Raw genomic sequence first — 23,499 nt, forward strand, 5'->3', positions numbered from 1 at the left:
ATCTATACCGCGAATCTTAACCTTACAGGACCTGCCCTTGTTTCAATCATTCATTCAATACTCATAATTAAAATGGCTGTTTGTTACGATACCAATAACGACCCACTTACATTGAACAAGGTGCCACTTGTCGCTTGTTTGACTTACAAAGATGTAATTTATTTGAAAACAACCTGACGTCTAAGTCCTTTCATGTATGGAAGTAGTCTCACAATAATTATTATATGACACTCTGATCAGGCATTATGATACGTGATAAGGGAAAATTATAGGTTAGATGTGAAGGAAATGAGGTCTGAGCCTTCAACGTTTACGATTGTCATTATACTTAGCCAATAAGACCTTCCGAAGGAAATGGGTACACAATGAAAATTATCGCATATTATTTGTATTTGTTTTATAAGGGAGCAAACTGGATGTTTAACCGCTCGTGCTAATATAGATACCTGAGCATGCGAAAGATTCCAAAATTGAACTAGTTGTAGCGAGTGATTCAAAAAGGTATCTTGAACGTGGCGAGGGTTTCAAGGCACGAGAGTTGAACAATAAATGTGAGCCACCGAATGAAACAAAAAAAAACATCACACTAACGCGAGGAAAATACTAACTGTAAAATATCAAACTAAATCAAATCAAAATGAACGTTATTAAATATTTATCAATCAGTCAATTCTACTAGCCAACATGAAGAAACAACTCAAAACTTGTATCAGATTACTTTGCCACACATGTGGATAAAATGAAACTTTCTCATCAGTTTTTGAACAAGTAAGAGAGCCTTTACCAGCTGGTGTGGTGAAAAGAATAATGTTTATTAAGAACTCAGTGTCAGTGTCATTCACGACCACGACGTGCTTTGATTCGTATTATCATAGTATTAAAGGTTAGATTTGACTAATCTGCTCGTCTTCGTGGATGGCACGAACTATAAAAGCAGGTATAAAAATTGGCTAAGTAAAAAAAAATACACTCATATCATTATGTACATAATAAGGCGAAATCAGGACTAGTATTTGTACACGACAAACATGTGATCCTTTTTTATACCACCTACACAATGTGCCATTTTTAGGCATAGCACACATGTCTGTACACGAGTATACAAATTTGCATAGTATGACGTCGTACCTCCTTACGTATGATTGTGAAGAACTTTATTACCTTAAAAGCCGAAGCTGGTTTAAATACCTATTCTTTGTTTATTTATCTAAGCTGTTTGTAATAATATGTGTTTATGACTTGGTAAAAACATAAACATAGACTATAGCTTGCGGCAATTGTCATACCGATATGTCGTTTATGTACAAAAGCGGGATGATTATAGCAAAATGGCTAGTAGAACTGTCATATTTCCTATCTGGAATATATGAGACGTTATCACGTACAAGCTAAATTGTCTAAAGCTGATACTATCATAAGAATTCCAAGTAAAGTATTGGATAGCTAGTTAACAAATAAACTGACAGATAAACAAATAAATTAACTGCCAGATTAATCTGGAATGCAGCGGAGTGGCTCCAGACAGGGCTAAACATCTCGGATCCCCGATGGCCCACATGTCACACAAAAAAGGCGCCAGTCGTCGAGTTGCGGAAAATCGTCCGAATACAATACAATACTGCCAGATACAACTAGTTTAAGTTATAGGTCTTTTAGGACTTCGTCACTCCAGAGCGGTATCTGGGACGCCCAGACGGACGTTTCCAGTTCCACCCGGGTGCCCCACATAGCACGATCCTCTCCCAACCTCTCTATGTGACGGATCCAGCGGAGTCGTGTGCCTTTGATCTCGCCAATTATATTGGGCATCGCAACCAGCTTCTCTAGCTCCCTATTCTTCATACGCCTCCAAGTTCCATCTTTATCTCTGATAGGTCTCAGAATCTTTCGCCAGATTTTCCTCTCCGCCACTAAAAGCTTGCTCTCTTCTTTCTGAGTTACCAGTTAAGCTTATTTGAAGATTGTGAAATTTGTGAAACGCCAACGATGACTTTGTTCGTCAGATCAGATAAGTGGTATTCAGGACTTTTCTTAGACATTGTGAAACAGGCCCTAAGTATGCAAAAGGCGTTTGTCTGTCTGTGTCAAAAGTGAAGTTTTTGATTGAAGAAATTTCACTTCTGACACTGACATATCAGTATCATATCGGAAAGTGATCGAGAAACTACCCGAATTGACCTGTAAGTCCAGAGCACAAAGGGTTGTAACGTAAGTAATGCCGTGTCGCAGAAAGTGCCTAAGTGCGAACTTGGCATTTATGCAGTCGGAGTTTAAAAAACTATTTTATCTTAAACGGATTTGTTGTATTGCCGGTTAGTTATATTATAAAATAGCCTATTAAAATATGGAAAATAACCTTAAAAACAATGTAGGTTAATAATATTTGTTTCGCTTCGCCTGCAGGACTATAAAATGGGTAAAATCTCATTGTTTGAGCAGGATTATTTAATTCAGTACGTCAAACAATTGCACCAGAATTTAAGCTAAGCTTTATAATGGTCTTATCTAAGCTGATAAAACCGGCTACGAGCAGTTTTTCGGTACTGAATCTTAACGGACTTATATGTCGGTGGCCGATCGAAATATCTGCCAGATCATGAAATTCCTAGGCACCTCGTTAAAACATTGTCTCGTTCCCTGAGTTTACGGAGCACCGCTTCGCGGCGCTCTTATTTCTGGACAGTTTGCGCTTCGGGCATCCGAAGAAACGTATCCTACGATAGGTAGGATTCCTATCTATCTATTGGAAAATAGAGCTGGATTGTCAAATAAACTTTCTAGCCACAGTAAATTTACTGCCATCTTTCGACACATGATTAAAACTTTTAGAACGCCATTTGTCTTTAATCCTTATTGTTTCACTGTATGTGTTAAATTTATTAAATATCAAAAAGTGGCGCTATCTAATAGATCAAAGGCCAAAGGTATGGTGGCGGCATATATAGTTTCGAGCGATGGCCTACAGTTCACATTAAAATGTACCACCTATTTGCTACACACTAATGCAATGAAACATATTTATATAAACTTCAACAGTTTCATTTCAACCGGATGGTGTTCTTACCCGAGTCATAGATTTGAAAGTTGATGGAATCTAGAATGTAGGATAAGTTAGGTTATTGGGTGAAAAGTCAAAAACGACGGCCTTAAGAGGGAAGAATAGCTTTTCTAATCTAAGGAAAAAACGGTAATTTTTCTATGAAATTCCATTTCGGGAGAAAACGGTTTCCACTAAATAAATCTTAACAAATCACTTTGAATGTCGATCGCTTCAACATTTTGTTTCGCTTTTCTTTTTTCTTTTTTTGTTTTGCAAATTTTGGAAAAAAGGAAAAGCTATAGGTAAACCTAGTTTGTCATTGTGTCAATAACATACTAAAAACCATGGAGAATGGAAAATATTTAGAAGTGGAAAAACGTTCCCTTTTTGTATGGTCGATCACGTGGTTTAATACTACTGGGCTCGGGCTATAAGATAATAAATAAATAAAATAAATATTAGACATAGACATAGAATTTATTTATTTAACACCACATTGAAACATGTTTACAGGCAATACTACAAAACATTACAAGCCTTAAAATGAAACTTAATTAGGCACAAATTTATGTTTACATGTAGATAACTAAACTTTTAAAATTATGATGCTAAAAAGGAGCGAACCTCAGCATGTGTTGCAGCAGGCTTACCTACTACAACGCTGGTTTTCAGGCCGACCCTTCGTACAATACGAATTTACTTGCTGCGCTATTATAGGACATTATTACACAAATTGACTAAGTCCCACAGTAAGCTCAATAAGGCTTGTGTTGAGGGTACTTAGACAACAATATATATAATATATAAATATTTATAAATACTTAAATACATAGAAAACACCCATGACTCAGGAACAAATATCTATGCTCATCACACGAATAAATGCCCTTACCAGGATTTGAACCCGGGACCATCGGCTTCGTAGGCAGGGTCACTATCGACTAGGCCAAACTGGTCGTCAGATAAAAGACAAGAATTAGCAATTATTAAGAGGCTGTCAATACCTAAAGCGCGCACACTGTCTATTTGTATCGGAGTAAATGAGATAGCACTGTCGCATGTTACTGGGCCTGGGCAAGGGAATAATAAGAAAAATATTTAAATAAAAAAAGTGGATTATTAGTGTAATATTTAACTCGACCACGGTTTAGATATAAATGTTTTGAAATTGTGATTTGCGATTGCAGACCCATAAGTCAAAACAATAAAGACATAAAACCGTTTAATTGTGATTTTAAGACCAATCTTTGCAATTATTTTCTATCGAGCCGATTTCGTTCAATCGTGTATCGAGTACGACCACGGTCTTTGAAATATAATTAATATGAACATATATTTTTCTTACCTGACTAAAACAAATAGTCTTTCTTAAAAAACTGTTTAAGTAACACCAATTTCAAGGACATTGGGTGTTGACAGCCTCTTAATGTTTTCCAATAATAAAAACAAATCAACAATATTGCAGAACATTTAAAGGCAAACGCGGAAGTACGAGTAACACGATAATACCACAGCCAAAGGAAAACCGCTATTAATCTATTAACATAAGGTCCATATAGATTGTAGATGGCATTATATTCTGCGCTGACGCAGTTGTCCTTGGCAAGTTTTTTTTTATTAATTTATGCTTATATTCATAATGGCGATGAAAATAAACAGTGGTATTTCGAATATAACCGTTGGTAGACAAGCTGAAGCAAATCTGGGGACACGGCAGTGCCCCCGCCAAGATGAGCAAAGCGCAGCGCAAGGGCACTACGTACTTTTTTTCGAAGCGCTTCGTCGTTTTTTTTGAACCCTCATAATCATGACTTGTGTTTGGATTTTATTTTCTTTATTGGGGAAAAAAACAGATACAAAGATTCAAAGATTCAAAAGATTCAAAGAATTTATTTGCATAGAACACAGTAATATAAAGGTCTTACAAGATAAAAGAAAATCCGTGCATTCAGTCTGCATGCAGGCGTGCAAATATTTTAAAAAACAGTCAATATATATAAAAATAGAAACAAAAATTTAAAAATATCAAATTTACACAATGTCAAGTAAAATAATAATCGAGGGTCGAAGTTAAACAAAATGTCTAAGTTATAATAAATAAAATAGAATTTACAATATTTCCTGAATATGAATGTCAATTATCAACTAGAAATTTCAGCAGCATGTCAGTTGTGATCTAAATATTTTTGTACACTATAGAAACAATTATCAAGAAGCCAAGCAGTCAGTTTATTCTTAAATCTATTTCCTTTCAATAATTTGATGTCATTAGGTAATCGATTATATATTACTATACACATGTTATATACATTTTTTTTGTAAATAATTTTATAAGCTCGTGGTTTATGTAGCAAATTCATAATATTTGGTCGGGTCTGTCTGTGTATCACTTCCCCACGTTTTTTGAAAAAAGGTCTATTGTTATTTACAAACATACATATTTCTTTTATGTATAAGCAGGGTAAGGGGAGTATCTGCAATTTTTTAAACAGTGGAAAGCAAGGGTCTTCAGGCCAGGCGTTACAGATAGCCCGAACACATTTTTTCTGAATAATGAATGCTCTTTCAACATCGACAGAATTACCCCACATAATCAAGCCGTAGTGAAGGACTGAAGACACATATCCGTGATAAGCCGCCAAAGCTGCTTCCACAGACATTGTGTTTCTCAATCTTCGTAGAGCAAACACAAATCTGTTCAGTCTAACACAAATTTGCTCGATGTGGTCTTTCCAGTGTAAATGGTCATCTAAAGTGAATCCTAGAAACTTTACAGAAGATACCTCATCTACGTTTGCATTTTGGTACTGGACTGAAATTGGTACAACATTTGAATTATAAGAGGTAATCTGCATACATTTAGTTTTAGTAATGTTAATTTTTAAATCATTCATATTCATCCAACTAATAATGTCATTTATAGTATTATTTATTTCTTGATTGAAAGTTAACCTATTACAGGCCAGTAATATATACGGATAAGATTCTAAAATAATAAATTTAGCCTACATCCTAACACAATTCCCACTAGGAGTTCCGACAATAATTTTACGACAGCGTTGTGATTATACCAGATAAACAAAATTCTCGGGATATAATGTCAATAGTGGACTTATTAGCACAAAACATTTCAGTACTCTTATACTTTCGATTTTATTCATGTATAAGAAACCTTGATTTCGTCACTGACTCACTGATGATCATCAAAACCCTTAGGATACTTCCTGAAGTCCTAGGAAGCTGAAATTTGGTATGTAGGATGGTATTAGTACACAAACAACAGAATAATTCAAAGACTAGAAATTTTTTGCCCCTAAGGGCAAGAAGGGGAATCAATAACCGCTGAATTGATTTAGCTGAAATTTGGTATGTAGATAGATTTTGTTATAGGGAAGGATATATAATCGTTTTCAACTCCAAAATCACCCCGTAAGGATGAAAAGGGGGAGGAAAAGTTCGTTATGGGGAAAAAGTGGGTTAAGTTTGTATGGGGATCAGTAAAAAAAAGCAGATTGTATAAACGATGCCCCCAGATACGTATTTCAGGATTTTTAATAGTAAATCACCCCCAACCCTTTAAATTAGGGCATGGAATATTGTCATAAGCAACTTACAAAAAGAAGTGAAATCCCATCAAACACATTTTCATGTAAAATATTGCCAAGACGAAACCATGAGGCTTGCACTGTCGAAAGTTATCAGATCTCTTGTAGAGCCAAGCTTCTAACTCTACAAGCCCTTACTTCACAAACTCTACACCTTAGTCAAAATATGTGGCTTGATGGCCGTTTCGTTACTACAAGAAGTATTGTATAATAAAAAACCGGACAAGTGCGAGTCGGACTCGCCCACCGAGGGTTCCGTAATTTTTAGTATTTGTTGTTATAGCGGCAACAGATTCATGAGATACAGCCTGGTGACAGACGGATGGACGGACAGCGGAGTCCCGTAATAGGGTCCCGTTTTACCCTTTGGGTACGGAACCCTAAAAATAATGAATAGTGAATAAATTTTTCACCTTACGCCCATGTGACGGCAGCAACGGCCAAGCCACATATTTTGACTAAGGTGTAGAGTTTGTGAAGTAAGGGCTTGTAGAGTTAGAAGCTTGGCTCTACAAGAGATCTGATAACTTTCGACAGTGCAAGCCTCATGGTTTCGTCTTGGCAACATTTTACATGAAACTGTTTTTGGTGGGATACTATAGTCCGGTTAAAACTGCACTGCGACATACGCCCTTTTACTAATGAATGCGCGTGCGCCTTGCCCGTGACCGCGACGTTATCGCATAAGTACTGAGTATCACAGATTATACAGCTTTATTGTACAGTCGGCACAAGCATGTTTCTATGTGAACAAACTGATTGCCAAGTTTCTATATACTTTTTCATCACACTTGCTCAAAAAAATCTTATTTCATGCATGTGTACTGAAGGACAAAGGCCTACATTGTTCCCATGGGAGTTATGGACTGTGCAAAAAAAATCTATAGCTAGCAGTTATAGCTTTTTTTTTTATTATGCCACTTATTCATACAAACAATATTGATAGAAATCGATCCAGCTGTTTTAAGAGCTGTTTTCCAAAATGATGTAATTCATTTTTGGCATATTGCGTATGGGGTTTTAAACCCCACAGGCCCCACAGCATATTACATTGGTCAATGAATTCTTGTTGCTATTTTCATTTCAAGGTGTCAGATATTTTATTATTATAGTTTTGTTATAATTGCCACGAAATCGTTATCAGGTGATTTTTATAGCTTTTTGATAACTAAAGTACTTATGAATTTAATAGCTTTAGCGATAAGGTTTCGTGATAAAATTAAGTTGGCAAATAATATAAAATAAATGAAAGTTATTGATCTCATAAGCACAAAGAAACAATTACATTTGAATGTTTAAAAACGATTTCGGTTGGGTAAAAAAAACCAGAACACCGGTTTCAAAAAACCTTTAGAAAAAAACTAAATCATTTCCTTTAGTTCAAAGAACTCATAAAAATACTTAAACCCGTATAATTTTAACTTTAAGTGGGGTATACGTTCCTAAGTATCACACGTACTCGAAACAATATGGGGTCTCTCAGCTTTCGACGTCTTTTCAACTTGAGTAATATCAGAAATAAATGCTCCATTGTCTAACTTTCAACCGAGGATACAAATAATATGAAAAAAACAATCGAGCATAATAGAACTTGATTTATACTACATATATACATAGAGAATTATCCGTCGTTGAGTTATGAAATTAAATATTATTTTCGGTGTAGAATACGGCAGATTCCCAAGGGACCGCCGAAATACCACCCCCTTCCAGAAGTCCGTGCTCACGATGGTTTCCAGCAGCGGCCGCGGGACGCGCACCACGAACGAGCTGAAGTACACATCATCGCAGCTGGAACACTTTCAGCTTGTAACGGACCACACACCGGCCTTATCCCACCCTTACCCTCCTCCAATTGAGGGGGGATTTAAATCTTCTCGGGTCAGAGGTGTAGGGTTAGAGTCGGTGTAGCTTTATTTGACGTTCATAAGCGCATTGTAATATGCCTACTTGAATAATAAACAGATAGTTTATTTTATTATTGCCTAAATTGCCTGGTGCGTGGTCCGAAGGTCCAATACGCACCCTTTAATTTTCCCCCAAGCCTTAGCAGTGACATGAACATATGAAGTGTGCGGTATATTGGTAATAATAGGCTAGATTATTCTGCAGGCTTACATTGACACTGACCCAGGACAATTAATTGTGTTTATAACCTAGGCAATATGTGAGACACCTTGAGCACTAGGTTCCTGTAGTTCTAGACAAATAACCTTACAAACTGATTAAGGCGAAGAACACACGTAGCGGCGTGGCACCGCCCGCGGCAGCACGCGGTGCAGCGGCTTGAAATTTTGTATCACGATGTAGGTAATCCGCCTAGACCAGAGGTCAGCAAACTCTTGAAGAGAAGAGCCAACTGCAGTAGGCCGCAATTGGCTACTTGTCATTTTTTTGTAAATAATATCGATCTTGATTTTCCTGAGGATCAACTGTCTATGTAGGACTCATGGCATTTAAGCAACACAAAGGTCAGAAAAGAGAGTTAAAGTCTGACGCTCGGACACGACGATTGAAGAGCCTCTCACAAAATGATATTGTAATGTGACGTCAATGTAATGACATTAGTCTGTCCTAAATGTATGTAATGTATTTGACCCTGAAATATTGCGTGTATGTATATAGTTGTTATATAATTTATTTTTCAATAAAATGTAAGGAATGCATGTGGTGCGGAAAGTCATGTGTCGAGAAAGGTATTACGAATTAATGTGGAGCGATGGAACGGGTGAAGAAAACCTAGGAAAAGGTGGATGGATTGTGTGAGAGATGTCATGAAACGAACGCGAGTGAATGATGATATGACGGATGACAGAAAGATATGGAAGAGAAAGACATGCTGCGCCGTCCCAAAATGAATTGTATAAGGGCAAGCGGATGATTAAAATGTAAGGAATTGAACGGTATCATTTTCTTATTTCTTTTTGAAAGTTAAAAAAAAAAATTGAGACTTTGTAGCCTGTTTTTTTTTTATAATCTCAATGTGTCTTTTTAAATTCCACTCTTTTTTATGGCTCATTTTCTATCCATTTAGCTTAATTTTGTTATAATAGTTAACATTTGTCAAGTACCCAATTGTACCTCCAAAGAACCGCATGCGGCTCGCGAGCCGTGATAAGCCGACCCCTGGCCTAGACCTTGCCTAGACCGTGATACAACATTTCAAGCCGCGTGCCGCGTGCCGCCGCGGCGGGCGATGCCACACCGCTACGTGTATTCTTCGCCTAAAAGACTGTAGGCGTGCTTATGATATACAATAGCTTCCGATTTCCGAGTTAACATCATAAAGATCTAGTTCTAGACAGGATATCCGATAAATGAAATATAGAGGTTTCAATGAAAGTTCATTTTAGTCTGTATTCCCATGTGTGCCCGCCTCACGTGACTACCGCCATACAAGAGGTGGGCACAGATGGGAATGAGTTGTATGTAGCGCCGGGCACAGATGGGAATACACCCATTTCCTAGACCTAGACTTTATGTATTGTTTGTATTGTTTTTCTTTGTATCATCATGTTTTGGCAATAAAGTGATTTGATTTGAATTTCATGTATGCACACACACCGTGCTTAAGAGAAACCAGAAGGAATGCAATGTATTGGGATGACAGACGCTACAAAACGTCACGTGACTATTTCCGTACAATATGTAAGTTTCAATTGCCGTTATCAACGATTGTCATCTTGACTAGGCCCCCTGATCGTAAATAAACATGGATTAAACCTCGTCACTTACCAACTTCTTAAGCCTGCCAATATGCTTACATTTTGTGTTTAATGGGTAGATATTATCAGAAATGGCAAAAAAAATATAAGATGTTTATACCTACTTAACCACCCTTATGAAACTAACCATGAATCGCGAAAAGAGATCTTCTACATATTCATATAACAGGGTGAAAATTGGGTTCAAAGTGTTTAATGACCTCGACTCGGACGAAGTTGCAAACAGAGGCTAGTTGTTTCATACATTAGGCTATTGTCTATGGCATATATCCTTTTATGAATTTCGAAAAGAAACAGTCCGTGTACTATGGGCCTTAGATGGGTGCGCTACATTTTTTATAATTACTTTTCATATAATATAGTTTGATATACCGTCATTTTGAATAACGTAATAAAAGGCATACTACTGTATTACCTAACCAACGTTATACATAATGCTATTCTTGGTATAATGGTTATAGGGTATATTTACACTTCGTATAATAAACACTGCCATAATCACTACACATTATAAAACAAAGTCCCCCGCCGCGTTTGTCTGTTTGAGTATGTTCGTGATAAACTCGAAAACTACTGAACGGATTTTCATGCGGTTTTCACCTATCAATAGAGTGATTCTTGAGGCCCATAATTTATTATGTTTTGTGTAACACGTCCGAAGCCGGGGCGGGTTGCTAGTTATTATATGCTCTAAAATATATTACTTCTAATTAGTGACATAATTATATGTAGGTCTCAATTAGAGTTGTGTCTTTCTCGAGCGAGAACATTCCCCATACAAAACAGAGAACATTCTCGAGAATGGCACAACTTTAGTCCCAATAAAAATAAATAGCTCCCAAAAAATGGGTTAGGTTAGGTTAAAACTGTGACCCTACACACACGAATATCTAGCAAAAAGTGGGTTAGGTTACAACTGCGACCTCGTATAAAAATAATGTTTTTGATTGTATAAAGTAGGTATTACGTTATATAAAAATATGATATTAAAAAAAAAACCTTATACAATCCCGTGAATCCAATACACTTTAGTCTGTATCTACAGTACTGTGTATGGAAGTTAAGTTAAAGTTTTGGTACAATATGTTTTAATACTAGTAATTTTTTTAAATAAAAATAGGCATTATATCAAATACAGTTTAGATTAAATCATAATATAGCAAAATCAACATATAATAATAATTACATTATAACAAGCAATAATGGCATTATGGCAAGTGTATTGTAGTTTTATCATAATTATATTAAACATTACACACGCCTTAGGGCCAACACACACACCCACGATACGACTAGTGTTGAGTTGCTCACTCGTGAGGCACCTCATTTGTACCACTCATTTAGTTAAATTGTCGCAGAACTTCACACCGCATAAATGTCATACATCACTCCTCAATTAATTTTACTCATTTACTCGCGCGCACCACACAGCTCTTACTACTCAAACCATTCAAACACTTCAAATTTTTAAAAAACTCTCAGCCTTTCAAACTCACTCGCGTTCCTCACAACTCGCAAGAGAGTCGCGAGGCGCTCGGTGCTCGCCGACATTCAAATGAAGAAATGAGTCATTGACGTCATCGCATTCATCGCTCACACTATCAACTGCCCAACTACAAACCTTATTGCAAGGACAAAAGGTCCACCGAGAAATGCGTTGTGTTTGTACCATTCACTCGCCTCACTGTGACATCCCCTCAAAAATCCTTTCAAAATGAAACAATGAATTAGATTTACCGAAAGAGGGAGTGAGACAGACACGCGCCGTGCTTCAATAACACCTCATCGAAAATACGTTAAAAATGAAACACGAAAGAAAACAAGCGTAAGCGTCCGGAAGCTTACATACATATTACGCCATTTTGATCCTAGCATTGCTAAGTTACTTGTCAAAAGCGAAAAATCTAAGTCATCAAAGAACCTACCGAAGAAAGTTTTTTCTCTCTGTCGCACTTGTAATTTCATACGTAAGTGCGACAGCAAAGCAAAACTTCGTGGTTCGCGGTAGGCCTCCATATTTGTTAGCTATTATTGTACTAACGCGCATACCAGTATAACCTGACCTCAAGACTCATATTGCTGGTGTCATGTATAATCTGAATCAATTAGACTGGACAGTGAAATGGTTACTTGATAAGCGATTGAAATGCCAACCAAGTCTCACTGGGCATTTACGAAGCTAGCTTAGAAACAGTTATCGTTTAAGAGACCAAAATATTATTTAAATTATTGAAATATAATATAGTGGCGTACACAAAATATGATATTTTACATTAGTTTATTAATAAAAAAGTCAATATAATTTGTATAGGTGAAATAAACATGTACATTTTAACGATTTGAATTTGTAATACTTTTTGTTAACGTGCTTCGTATAGTATTTCGATCATTTATGATTTTGACATATTTATAGTACGAGAAACTCGAAAAAGTTGTTCGTAATCTTTAGTTGTGTTTTATAAATAGTGATCAGTGACCATTCTTATAATTATACCAAAATAACAATATATAAACATTGTTTTCGCGATAAAATATATCTGTGGGTCTTTCTTTGTGTCTTTTGCATACAAAAATCAAGTGTATATTACACGCCGGTGGCATTACCGCGCGAACGTTATTGAGGCTTTCGTTTGTTATCATATTATAATGCTGTTATTACTGATAAATTATGAGGTGGTAAGTTAGTAATTTCTATATAATAATGGTACAAAAAATATTGGATTTGTTCTCCTTAGTTTGTTAATTGTTTGTTTGGTAATTTATGGTTAGTATTTATTTCAATATATGAATGTTAAACTTAAAATGATATCAAGTAGCAAGGATTGATACTGAACAATCTAACAATAAAAATAATAAACTGCTAAATTAGAACAAGTTTCATAAAAGCATCAAATTAAGTTGCAATAGGATGTATGTACTTTAACTCCTTAGTTTGATTCTTAAATGTATGTCTTCTGTTGTTAAAGTTCTGTTTTAAACCTCCAGAATTGCAGTCCAAGTAAATATTTAAAAGGAAGTTTAGCAATGCCTAAATATGTATTTACATTAAATATGGTTTGCTGCCGTTGGAGTTGATGGAATAGTCGATGCTGCAAAAGTGCTAGTACCTCTCCTCATTTGAAGTAAGACATTGTAACACCTCATTTTAGAGAATGAGGTACTCATACAAACTCATTTTAAATTGATGTCCTACCCATCACTAGATACGACGTCGTATCGTGGGTGTGTGTTAGCCCTAAGATAGATAAGTTAGATAACGTTACACGTGCCAACTGTCAATATAAACTACTAAAAGCTCAAGATCCGCGCCGGAACCGGCTAAACGATGTTAAAAACTATATTTAGTAGGTATTCATTTCCCTAATAAACCTACTGAAAATTCTTAAATGGGTGAATCAACTTTTTTGGTTTTGTTATCCTGTCCCGTTGTCCAAGGGACAACAGTGGCACAGTTTGTTTGAAGAGACGTTGTATGCCGTTCTATTAACATGCTTAGTAGGGGGCCCATTATGGACATTGGTTATAACGACCACAAAAACGCAAGTTTAATACATTTAAGTACCATAAAATCAGTATTTCAATGAACTTTTGTCCCCTGGACAACTAATCGTAACCATGGCAACGAGTGACGCTAAAAAGTTAATTCTCCCAAATGTACATATACTGCTTCTTAGTTTTAAGACTGAATAATATCAATTTCTGTGTAAGTTATCTTGTGTACAATAAATAATTTTTACTTCTCTTTAATCTACTTTAAACTGGTCGCACGACCGAGGCACGCGCGAAACTCGTTCATCTTGTTTTGTTTGTGCCTAAATTAGGTTATTGCTATCATGGGTTCGTTGTATTGATGCTCGGAAACACCATGTGGTATTTGCTCCAATATTCGTGTTGCAGCAAACGAAAGTGACTAACTCATAATGTGAATACGAAGTAAAATTATTAATTGATTTATATAAAAATATAAACAGAGAGATCTATCTCTCTTCCTCTGATCTTTATTTGCAACCAAGTAGAGTCAAAGAATACGATCCATTTCATACCTTAAGATAAGATAAGATATCATTTATTGCATAATTATAGGTGTACAGGTTATAATAGATTGAAATGATTCTGAAAAATCTATATTGAAAAAGTCATTTACATTGTAAGGCATTTTCTTTTTCAGTACTTGTATTAAAGATTTTTTAAACGCCTTTACATCCTGATCTTTAATTGAGTCAGGCAATTTATTAAATAATTTGGCAGCCATTACATATAAGCTTTTATTATAATAGGCTGTTTTTACAGGAATTTTTGGGAGTATCTCATACTTATTTTGATTATTTCGGGGCAAGTTTTTTTCTATTTTTCTGAGATTTAAATTTTCTTTTACAAATATGCACGCTTCCAATATAAACATAGAGGGGAGTGTTAGGATACCAAGTTTATTGAATAAAGGCTTACAACTATCAGTATGTCTTGCTCTTGCAATAGATCGGACAGATTTCTTTTGTAGAATAAACACATCATTTTTATTACATGAATTTCCCCAGTGCAGTAAACCATATCTCAAGATAGACGATACTTGGCCATGATACGCACAGAGCGCAGTATTTTGGGAAGACATAGTAGAGATTTACCTAAGAGCATAAGCATATTTACTTAGGTTTTTACAAAGATTGTTTGTATGTGATTTCCAGCTTCCATGACAGTCTAATGTCAGTCCAAGAAATTTGATTTCTGTTAATTCTTGTAATTGTGACAAACAACATGAAAGTCGCTAGAGACCTCATACTATTGTCACTGAACCAAGGTACGAAATGGGCAGGACATTAAATTCTTTGACTGTACATAACAAAAAGTTAGTATGTTTAGGTGAATTAAAAAAAAACACGGGCTAAAAAAAAATCGCATTTAACAAATTAAGTCATTTTTGTAGAGTCGCATTCAAATGACCTATTTTACCCAAAATCGTCCTCTATGTAGATCAGTAAAAAATAATTGACGTCGAATTTGAACCCACAACCTTTCGCGACTTTGCTCTCAACTCAAGTTATCACAAAATTGACGATCAATTATTATTATGCGGTTAATTATAAACCTAACCTGTAACAATCATCACATCGCCACACTTATATCACATTTGACCGATAATGCCCACGCCGAATGCACACTATCATAAAAACAAACCTGTTGCCATCACGTGTTGGTTCACTTCACTAAATAAAAATTAAAAATAAAAAAAGCCAGAGACAACGCGCCTATGCGGGAACTAGAGGAACGACTGGCCGGTCAGTCGACGGCCGCGGCGCGCGCAGAACGCGCGTGCGAAAATTCCCGCCATTCAGTGTTCGAATTTTGAAACTTTTATTTTTATTCTGTGCTGTGTTTTGTGATATTCAATCGAACAAAGGAATATTCGAAAATATCGGTAAGTTGAATTTTAAATTAATGCTTACAATTGAATATTATGTGTAACGATTTTAGATGCATTTATAAATATATACTTTAGTAATTGCGGATACCGAAGTTCCCGTGATTTGACAAAGATAAACGAAATATTAAACATTTTTATGGTGAATTATGCGCGCGCAAATGTAAGGGTTTTATACGCAATGGCTACGCGCTTTATTATCAAACTGTATTGAATTTAAACAGGTGTCCGCTTTATAAACATCAATAATTTAACAGTATTGGAGCAGTATAGTTTATACATACCTTTAAGCTGTTAACCTATAAGAATGCATCGAGTTGGCCTAGCAACTAACATTTCAAGGGCTTGAAACACGTGGATTTACAGTATTGATATATTACGTTATAAAACAAGGAAAACACCATAACTGGTAATTTATGTACACCATAAGAACCATAACTAGTTTAGGTGCGTAACATGTTGTTACGCTATTAGGTAAGTTAGCCATCATTGCTGAAATAATGATCTAAAAGGTATGTAATATTCTTGAATTTTATGAATTATGATCAATTTATTTAGCACTTGGCTGAAATTCATAGTTACAAAAAAAAATTGTCATTTATATGAGTTACATAGAAATACTTCAAGTTATATCTAAACGCAATGTTTATATGTCGCCAATAAATAAATCGTTCAGTTACATAAAAGTTATTTTATTTGAATGCCACAAGTAAAACGAAGAGTCAAAATAATTGACTCTATTTTAAGTAGAATTACTTACTGCATGCAGCGCGCTAAAGTATAATTTCTATCTTAAACAAATCTTAACCGTAGAAATCATTCGTGCAAATCCCAATCAGTCCCGTCTAATCAATATAAATTTTGGATTAAACTCATGTTTATCATTGGTACTGATAAACAAGAATGCAAAGAACCAGTATTCCCTCTCATAACGTTGTTTGACAGTTTTCTAGAAAAAATATTGTGACCATAAACTAATACCAGAGGATTTATAGGCTAGGTACACACAACATGTCATTACATAAAGCCATGTACAGAATATAACTATAGTCAGACCTAGACAAGTCTGCAAGAACTTTGATAGCACACGCATTACAAGTGTTATTTTAACTAAAAAACTAACTGCTTTGGCTCAGCGATCCAAAAAGAATCTTGGCCTCCGAAACGAGAGAAGTTATTTTAAACTTCTATAAAATTATGGCGTATAAATAACACTTGCACTGCGTGTGCTGTCAAAATCGTTGCAGGCTTATCGTGGTTCAACTCTTTTATCATATGATCCTTAGGTACAAGTATACAATCAATGTAACTGGAGTGGAGAACCTCCACAATAGAGCAAACTCCCGATTAGTCTTCATAAGCGTAACCGGAGAACGAATAACTTATGACAAGATCTCGACAAAGACTTGGAGGCAAGATAACAAGTTCCAACCTTGAACAGCTATTTGTAAAGCTTAGCTGAACCGCCCTGCATAGTCAAAGATTACGCTAAACCACCATTAAACAGCCAGAAAAACGTATTTATTAAAGATAATGACTAAAGACAAACGAGCGCTGGTGGCCTAGCGGTAAGAGCCTGCGACTTGCAATCCGGAGGTCGCGGGTTCAAACCCCGGCTCGTACCAATGAGTTTTTCGGAACTTATGTACGAAATATCATTTGATATTTACCAGTCGCTTTTCGGGTGAAGGAAAACATCGTGAGGAAACCGGACTAATCCCAACAAGGCCTAGTTTACCTTCTGGGTTGGAAGGTCAGATGGCAGTCGCTTTCGTAAAACTAGTGCCTACGCCAAATCTTGGGATTAACTCTTTAACTCCTTCCTTGCCGTATCCGGCAATGGCGACTCCATCAACAATTCTTATCCGGATTATGAAATGCCCTTATGTGGCTCGCAAAACCAAACTTTGTTTTGAAGATGCGGTCACACGATGCGCAATGGAGTGGAGTTGTCAAGCGGACCCCAGGTTCCCATGAGCCGTGGCATAATGCCGGGACAACGCGAGGAAGAAGAATGACTAAAGACAAACAGAAAACGAACTAGCGTCGGACCCAAGCTAATTGCACAAATTATGCAGTTACTTCGATTTTGCCACTTCAACGTCGGCGGAGATTTAGATTAGGGACTCTGTTACCATTTTGGTCAATATTAGTGCTTTATGACCATATTACTTCTACAACTAGCCACTCACAAATGTATATATCACCGGTGGCAGCATGGTTCCATTTTTATCACTTGTCACTATGCCCGTCACTTTCGCGCTTACATACTTGTTAGAACGTGACAGGCGTGGTGACAAATGATAACGAGCCGACCATCTTAGCGCTACAGGTATTCTGAGATTTTAAAATGAAATTCAACTAGCGCAATTTGGATGTCTTGATCACAGAATTGGATCCAAATACCACTTCCATAAATAAATAAATATTATAGGACATTATTACACAAATTGACTAAGTCCCACAGTAAGCTCAATAAGGCTTGTGTTGAGGGTACTTAGACAACGATATATATAATATATAAATATTTATAAATACTTAAATATATAGAAAACACCCATGACTCAGGAACAAATATCCATACTCATCACACGAATAAATGCCATTACCAGGATTTGAACCCGGGACCATCAGCTTCGTAGGCAGGCAAGCACATCACAGTTAGTAGTTTTTAGATAGTTTGGGATCTCAAGAATAGTGTCCAATGCATAATTACTGATATAGATTGAAAAGAAGATAATATGTCTTGTTCATTAATTCGCCTGCAACGTTTCTCCTAACAACTTGTTATATCTATGGATGCATTTCCATTAAAAGCTATGTAACATTATAGCGGTTGACGAGACGTATCATATGGACAATAGGCCAATAAATATGTCGGATGTACCAACGGGGTAATAGATATACTTCTATGACACTAGACGGCATAGAGTGTAACGGGTTGGCTTAAAGTATTGAGAAGTTTTATTTTAGAATACACAAAAATTAAGAACAAAGCTATTCGTTTTTGGATTATATAATGACGAACTGGGGCATATTCGACATTATAAGCAAACACAATAATACCTATAACATAAAGTCCACCTTAGATTTTTCGTAGTGGTTTCTGACCGTCCGCATAATGCTTTGGACAACGTTTTGGTCAATAGTCACAACTGTCTTTTTACCATTAATTTTAATTATTTCGGCATATTAGCTTCTCGTCACAATATTATTCCACTGAAAATTGCCCACAGATCTGCAGTTAATGGCGCATTAGGAACGTTCCGAGAGCATATTTTGGTAAAAATTTATGTGATGGTGTTTTTGACCAATTTTAGACGCTTGTGGCAAAAGTACTAAATGATTCCATACTTTCGAATGTCCTTAAGGCTCAAAGGTTTTTGGGCAATTTTAAGTACATTTATATGTGTATAGCGATGGGTGGCAAGTTATTTCGAGAATAAAATAAAATTAACGATGAGAATCCAAAAGTAATTAAAGAGATTCGACTTGAAAGTTGTCCAAGATGTAATGCAAACGGTCAGAAGCAAGTTACGCGAAGTGAAAAAAAAGGGAGCATTTTGTTATGTTATAGCATTTGCTTTTAATGCTGGATATGTTCTAGTCTGTCATTATAAAATCCTTAAAACTATAGCTAACGTCTTTATTCCCTGGTTTTCGAAAATAAAATTTCTCATTACTTTAAGCCAACCCGTTAGTTCGTGTCATCCACGGTGACGCGTAGATTTGTCAAATGTAACCTGTAATAACATGACGATACGAGTCAAGGCTCGCGTCCTCGTGAATGACACGATCTATATCGACATACATATTAAGTTAGTAGGAGGCATATCCATATAGGCACACAGAAAAATGTTTCAAACCTCTTCGCAGGCTCCTTACTACGTATAACCAACACTTTACCCACTTAGATATATGTCACCTACCCGAGGCTAACTTTAGACGTGCTATCTTAGATTCCTTTAAAAACCCCTAATAGAAATTCAGGTTTAGTTAATATGGTTATTTTTATTTTTTAAACAGCAAATGAGCTTAAGTTAAAGTTTGAATCTGCACCTGAATGCAAGAATGTTCCTCAAATGCACATACTTATCTCAGCAAACACTTCATTTCTTTTCATTACCTGTTTGTCATAAAGGGCACGACTTAAATAACATATATTTACTAAGGTCCGATCGAGATCTCGGTCTCGGTCTCGGCATTCTCGGCCAAAAATCGGGCCGAGATCTCGGTCTCGATTCTCGGCCGCTACCGAGACTGGGCAATGAGTTATGAATTTACACATATAATACTTTTCCCCTGTTTAAATAACCACCTACATCAAATAATTAACTTTTCTTTTTTGTGCCAACCATTGCATATTATTGTTGTAATTAGTGGATAATGTTGCACTGCTACATGTAATATTATAATGTATAGTTGTTTGTTATCCAGTGGCGTAGCGTGCCTTGGCGGGGCCCCCTATAAAAATTTGTGTGGGGCCCTTAGGAAGGGTAAAGATTTCTCACAAAAACGCACATTGGGGGCCCCGTATAATTGAACGGCAGATACGGCGGTAGCTACGCCCCTGTTGTTATCCCTAAAATGAATAAATAAAATAAATAAATAAAAATCCAAGTTTGGTTCTTAAATTGCTGCAATTGAAGATTATTTTATGCGGCTTGGTAACTTTATATGTGTATGACGCTTGTGTATTTGTATATGTAACGAAGCCAGTGTCAAACGTCATGATTTGAATTGCACACAACTATCTGAAACGTTCATACTATTCAGCGATGACGTAAACAACGCATACAATGTAAATAGATGCAAAAAATATGGTAAACTGACTAAAAATATCTGTTGGATATTTCAGACAACCCTGTTCACATTTGTATTCTATGTATTCAGCGATATATGGTTTCTAACTTCTTTTGCATTGTATAAATCGTGTCATTCACGAAGTCACGTGCCTTAACTCGTATTGTCATAATATTAAAGGTTAGATTTGACAGATCTGCGCGTCATCGTGGATGACATGGACTAAGATATAAATTTAAAACAATAGTATCATATTTATGGCTTAGGTCAAAACCTCAAGCCAAATCGTACTAGAATTTATACAGTTTGACTGCGTACTTTGAAAAAGACTGATTTTAGTAAATAACGTATATAGGGACCGTGCGCGTTGGAGGGTCTGCCATCTTGTGGTCTGAATCGGAACCATAAACATCACATTTACACGTCAAGTGTTTTCTTGTGCATAGTAGGTTCTGCCATCTTGTGGGCTACATCGGAACAATAAACATCACATTTACGCTTCGCGCCAAAAATCTGACAGCTCCTGTGCTGCCTCCTACAGTTCATGCACGCTCCCTATATATAAAACTTAGCACACTGTCAAAATCTGCCCCGTTCTAACAAATACAAATGTGAAAATGACGGATAAGGACAATTGATTATCAAGGCCTTGTTAGATCCTTATTAAAATATTCAAATGTCCGACGTAGATTTTAGTCTACTTGGTAACAAGCTGACTACCGCCACGCCAGGCCCTATACATATATTTGGTATTCCATCAACATATCACTCCTTTTATGGTACATGTCACATTACCTCAACCAATCCCAATATGTCTATCTTATACCTTTAAACGAGCAATTCTTGTATATATATAAATATATATATTTCCGGGATCTCGGAAACGGCTCTAACGATTTTGCTATATGGGGGTTTTGGGGGGTAAACAATCGATCTAGATTAGTCTTATGTTTGGGAAAACGCGTATTTTCGAGTTTTCATGCGTTTTTCTTTCGACGCAGAATATGGTCGCTAATTTCGTCTTGCCAGCCACTGTCCGTCTGATCCAGCGGGTTAAGATGCGGACTGTTAAACGAGTGTTACGGGTTCGAATCTCGCCCGGTGACTAACTTTTGTTTTTTTTTATATGTTCAAGTTTATATATAATTTTTTAATTTTTATTGTTGTAGACAAGTTTAATTTAGTAAAAAAATGTAGTTAAGATTATCACCTATACACCACCATATTACAATAAATAGTTATAACCGCGCCCAGGTACTAGCCTCTTATTACGACACGTCATACTATAGTCTGGCAAACACAAGTTGTCAGTCAGTAAGAACCAGGATAATTATACTCATCCCTTTCTTTTGGGTGCTAGTACTAGCGTAAGACAAAGACACTATGCTTCTCTCTGTCTATGTTTGAAATGGGACAGTCCTGAGCCAAACTATAGTAGCAAATTAAAGTCTACTAGACGTTAGGTCAAAATCGAACGCTAGAACATTGCAAGCTATAGATATAGGACTTTATCTCAAAGGAATACGGTAAAAAATGGCATAAATATTGACTTCTTGATTGGTTTGTTAAACTCCCGAATTGTTTTCCATACAATTAACGCGCGGCCGATGACTTTCAGTTTCGTACGTCAATTGTCACTTACGCAGTCGCTTCCTGGTGTTGTTTACGTTAGTAATGTAACCTTTGAGTTATTTATGTGCTGAAAACACTATTCCACCAGAGAAATATATCAATTTACGAAATATTCCTCCCTTCATATACACCGTGTTTTTATTTGATTTCCGTTAATTTCAAGGGTGCATTCCTGAGCTTAAATTAAGTAATTTTCTCAAAGACATCGGTATTCTAATTAACTCAATTTCGGAGATAATCAATAATTTATTTTTATCTTATAAGGCCCGAGCGTGTACACTTTAGGGAATGCTAACCGGTTAACCGGTTAACCGGTTACCCGGTAATTTGACCAATATTACAGTCGGTAAAATACCGGTAATTTCCAGCCGTAACCGGGAATTTACCGAACGTTGTATAGGCAAATAAAAATGTAACAACCTGTTGAATTAGCCCATCTATGTCTTCGTACTTACAAAAAAAAACAATTACTACGGTTTACGATTACGAAGAGACACTTAAAATACTTACTTTTCTGCATCTTATGATCTCGTCGGAGTAGGAACTAGGAAGCAATGTTTTGTGACAAATGAGTGGTCGCTAATCCCTAGCCCTTTCCCTTCTCGCCACCCCTAACCGACCCGCTTTACTATGTTCAGTGTCCTTTGTTTTAGTCTGTAGTGTCCGACAAGTGTGGAATGCGAAAGAACATTTTCTACCGCTGGTAACTTGTGTTCAAGATATCGTTCACGAATGTCTAAGCAACGTTCTAATTAATCGCCTAGATATTTAACAAACGCAATTATTTTATATATAATTAACAGAATGATCTGATGATGACATGTTCCTGATTCCAACTCCTATCTTAAGAGCCCGGTAACGATTTTAGAGCAAAAAATTTAAATTGATAGATTTTGTCGTTGGAATTGTACACCTTTTGTTACGTAATATCTAAATAACAAGTATTGGTTTATATTAGCACGTTTTTTCATCTTGCCTTTTAATAATGAGGTCGCAAGCGTGCGTCCCCGGTAATAGGTGACGAGAAGGGATAGTTTTTAAAAATTCATATAAATTATGGTAGTAAATTATACAAAATGATGTATAAGAACAGTTTCAGCAAATGTTGTAGATTGTTTAAGTATCAAAATTAAGTTGAAATTAAGTCAATTTTCAGAGAAATTGTCACTTGTTTTGAAGTAATTTCTGGAGAAAATTGATTTCGTCTAACTTTCATTTACACTACTTCAAATTTATAGTAACAAAAATGTAGTTTATTAAAGTTGAAGTACTGGATAT

The 23,499-nt window shown here is 36.1% G+C and overlaps 2 protein-coding genes across 5 annotated transcripts in view; one reads left to right on the forward strand and one right to left on the reverse strand.

Annotated features, from left to right (window-relative positions):
* The window catches only part of LOC133528952 (GPI transamidase component PIG-S), a 91,174-nt gene that overhangs the window by 29,392 nt on the left and 38,283 nt on the right, over positions 1–23,499 (reverse strand). The window contains exon 1 of one of the 3 annotated variants that reach the window (XM_061866477.1): positions 15,543–15,628. The exons of 1 other annotated variant lie outside the window; for it this stretch is intronic. In XM_061866477.1, coding sequence (XP_061722461.1) covers positions 15,543–15,552 — 10 coding nt within the window. In that variant the 5' untranslated portion in view covers positions 15,553–15,628. Of the gene's footprint in view, positions 1–15,458; positions 15,487–15,542; positions 15,629–23,499 lie in introns of those variants that run through there. One more of the 3 variants, XM_061866476.1, reaches the window with a different exon arrangement.
* LOC133528947 (protein I'm not dead yet) overlaps positions 15,651–23,499 on the forward strand; it is a 75,991-nt gene continuing 68,142 nt past the window's right edge. For both annotated transcript variants that reach the window (XM_061866465.1, XM_061866466.1), the window contains exon 1: positions 15,651–15,783. The gene's annotated coding sequence lies outside the window, so the exon portion shown is untranslated. The remainder of the gene's footprint in view (positions 15,784–23,499) is intronic.

The sequence above is a fragment of the Cydia pomonella genome, chromosome 20, assembly GCF_033807575.1.
Source record: "Cydia pomonella isolate Wapato2018A chromosome 20, ilCydPomo1, whole genome shotgun sequence".
NCBI classification, from domain to species: Eukaryota; Metazoa; Arthropoda; class Insecta; order Lepidoptera; family Tortricidae; genus Cydia; species Cydia pomonella.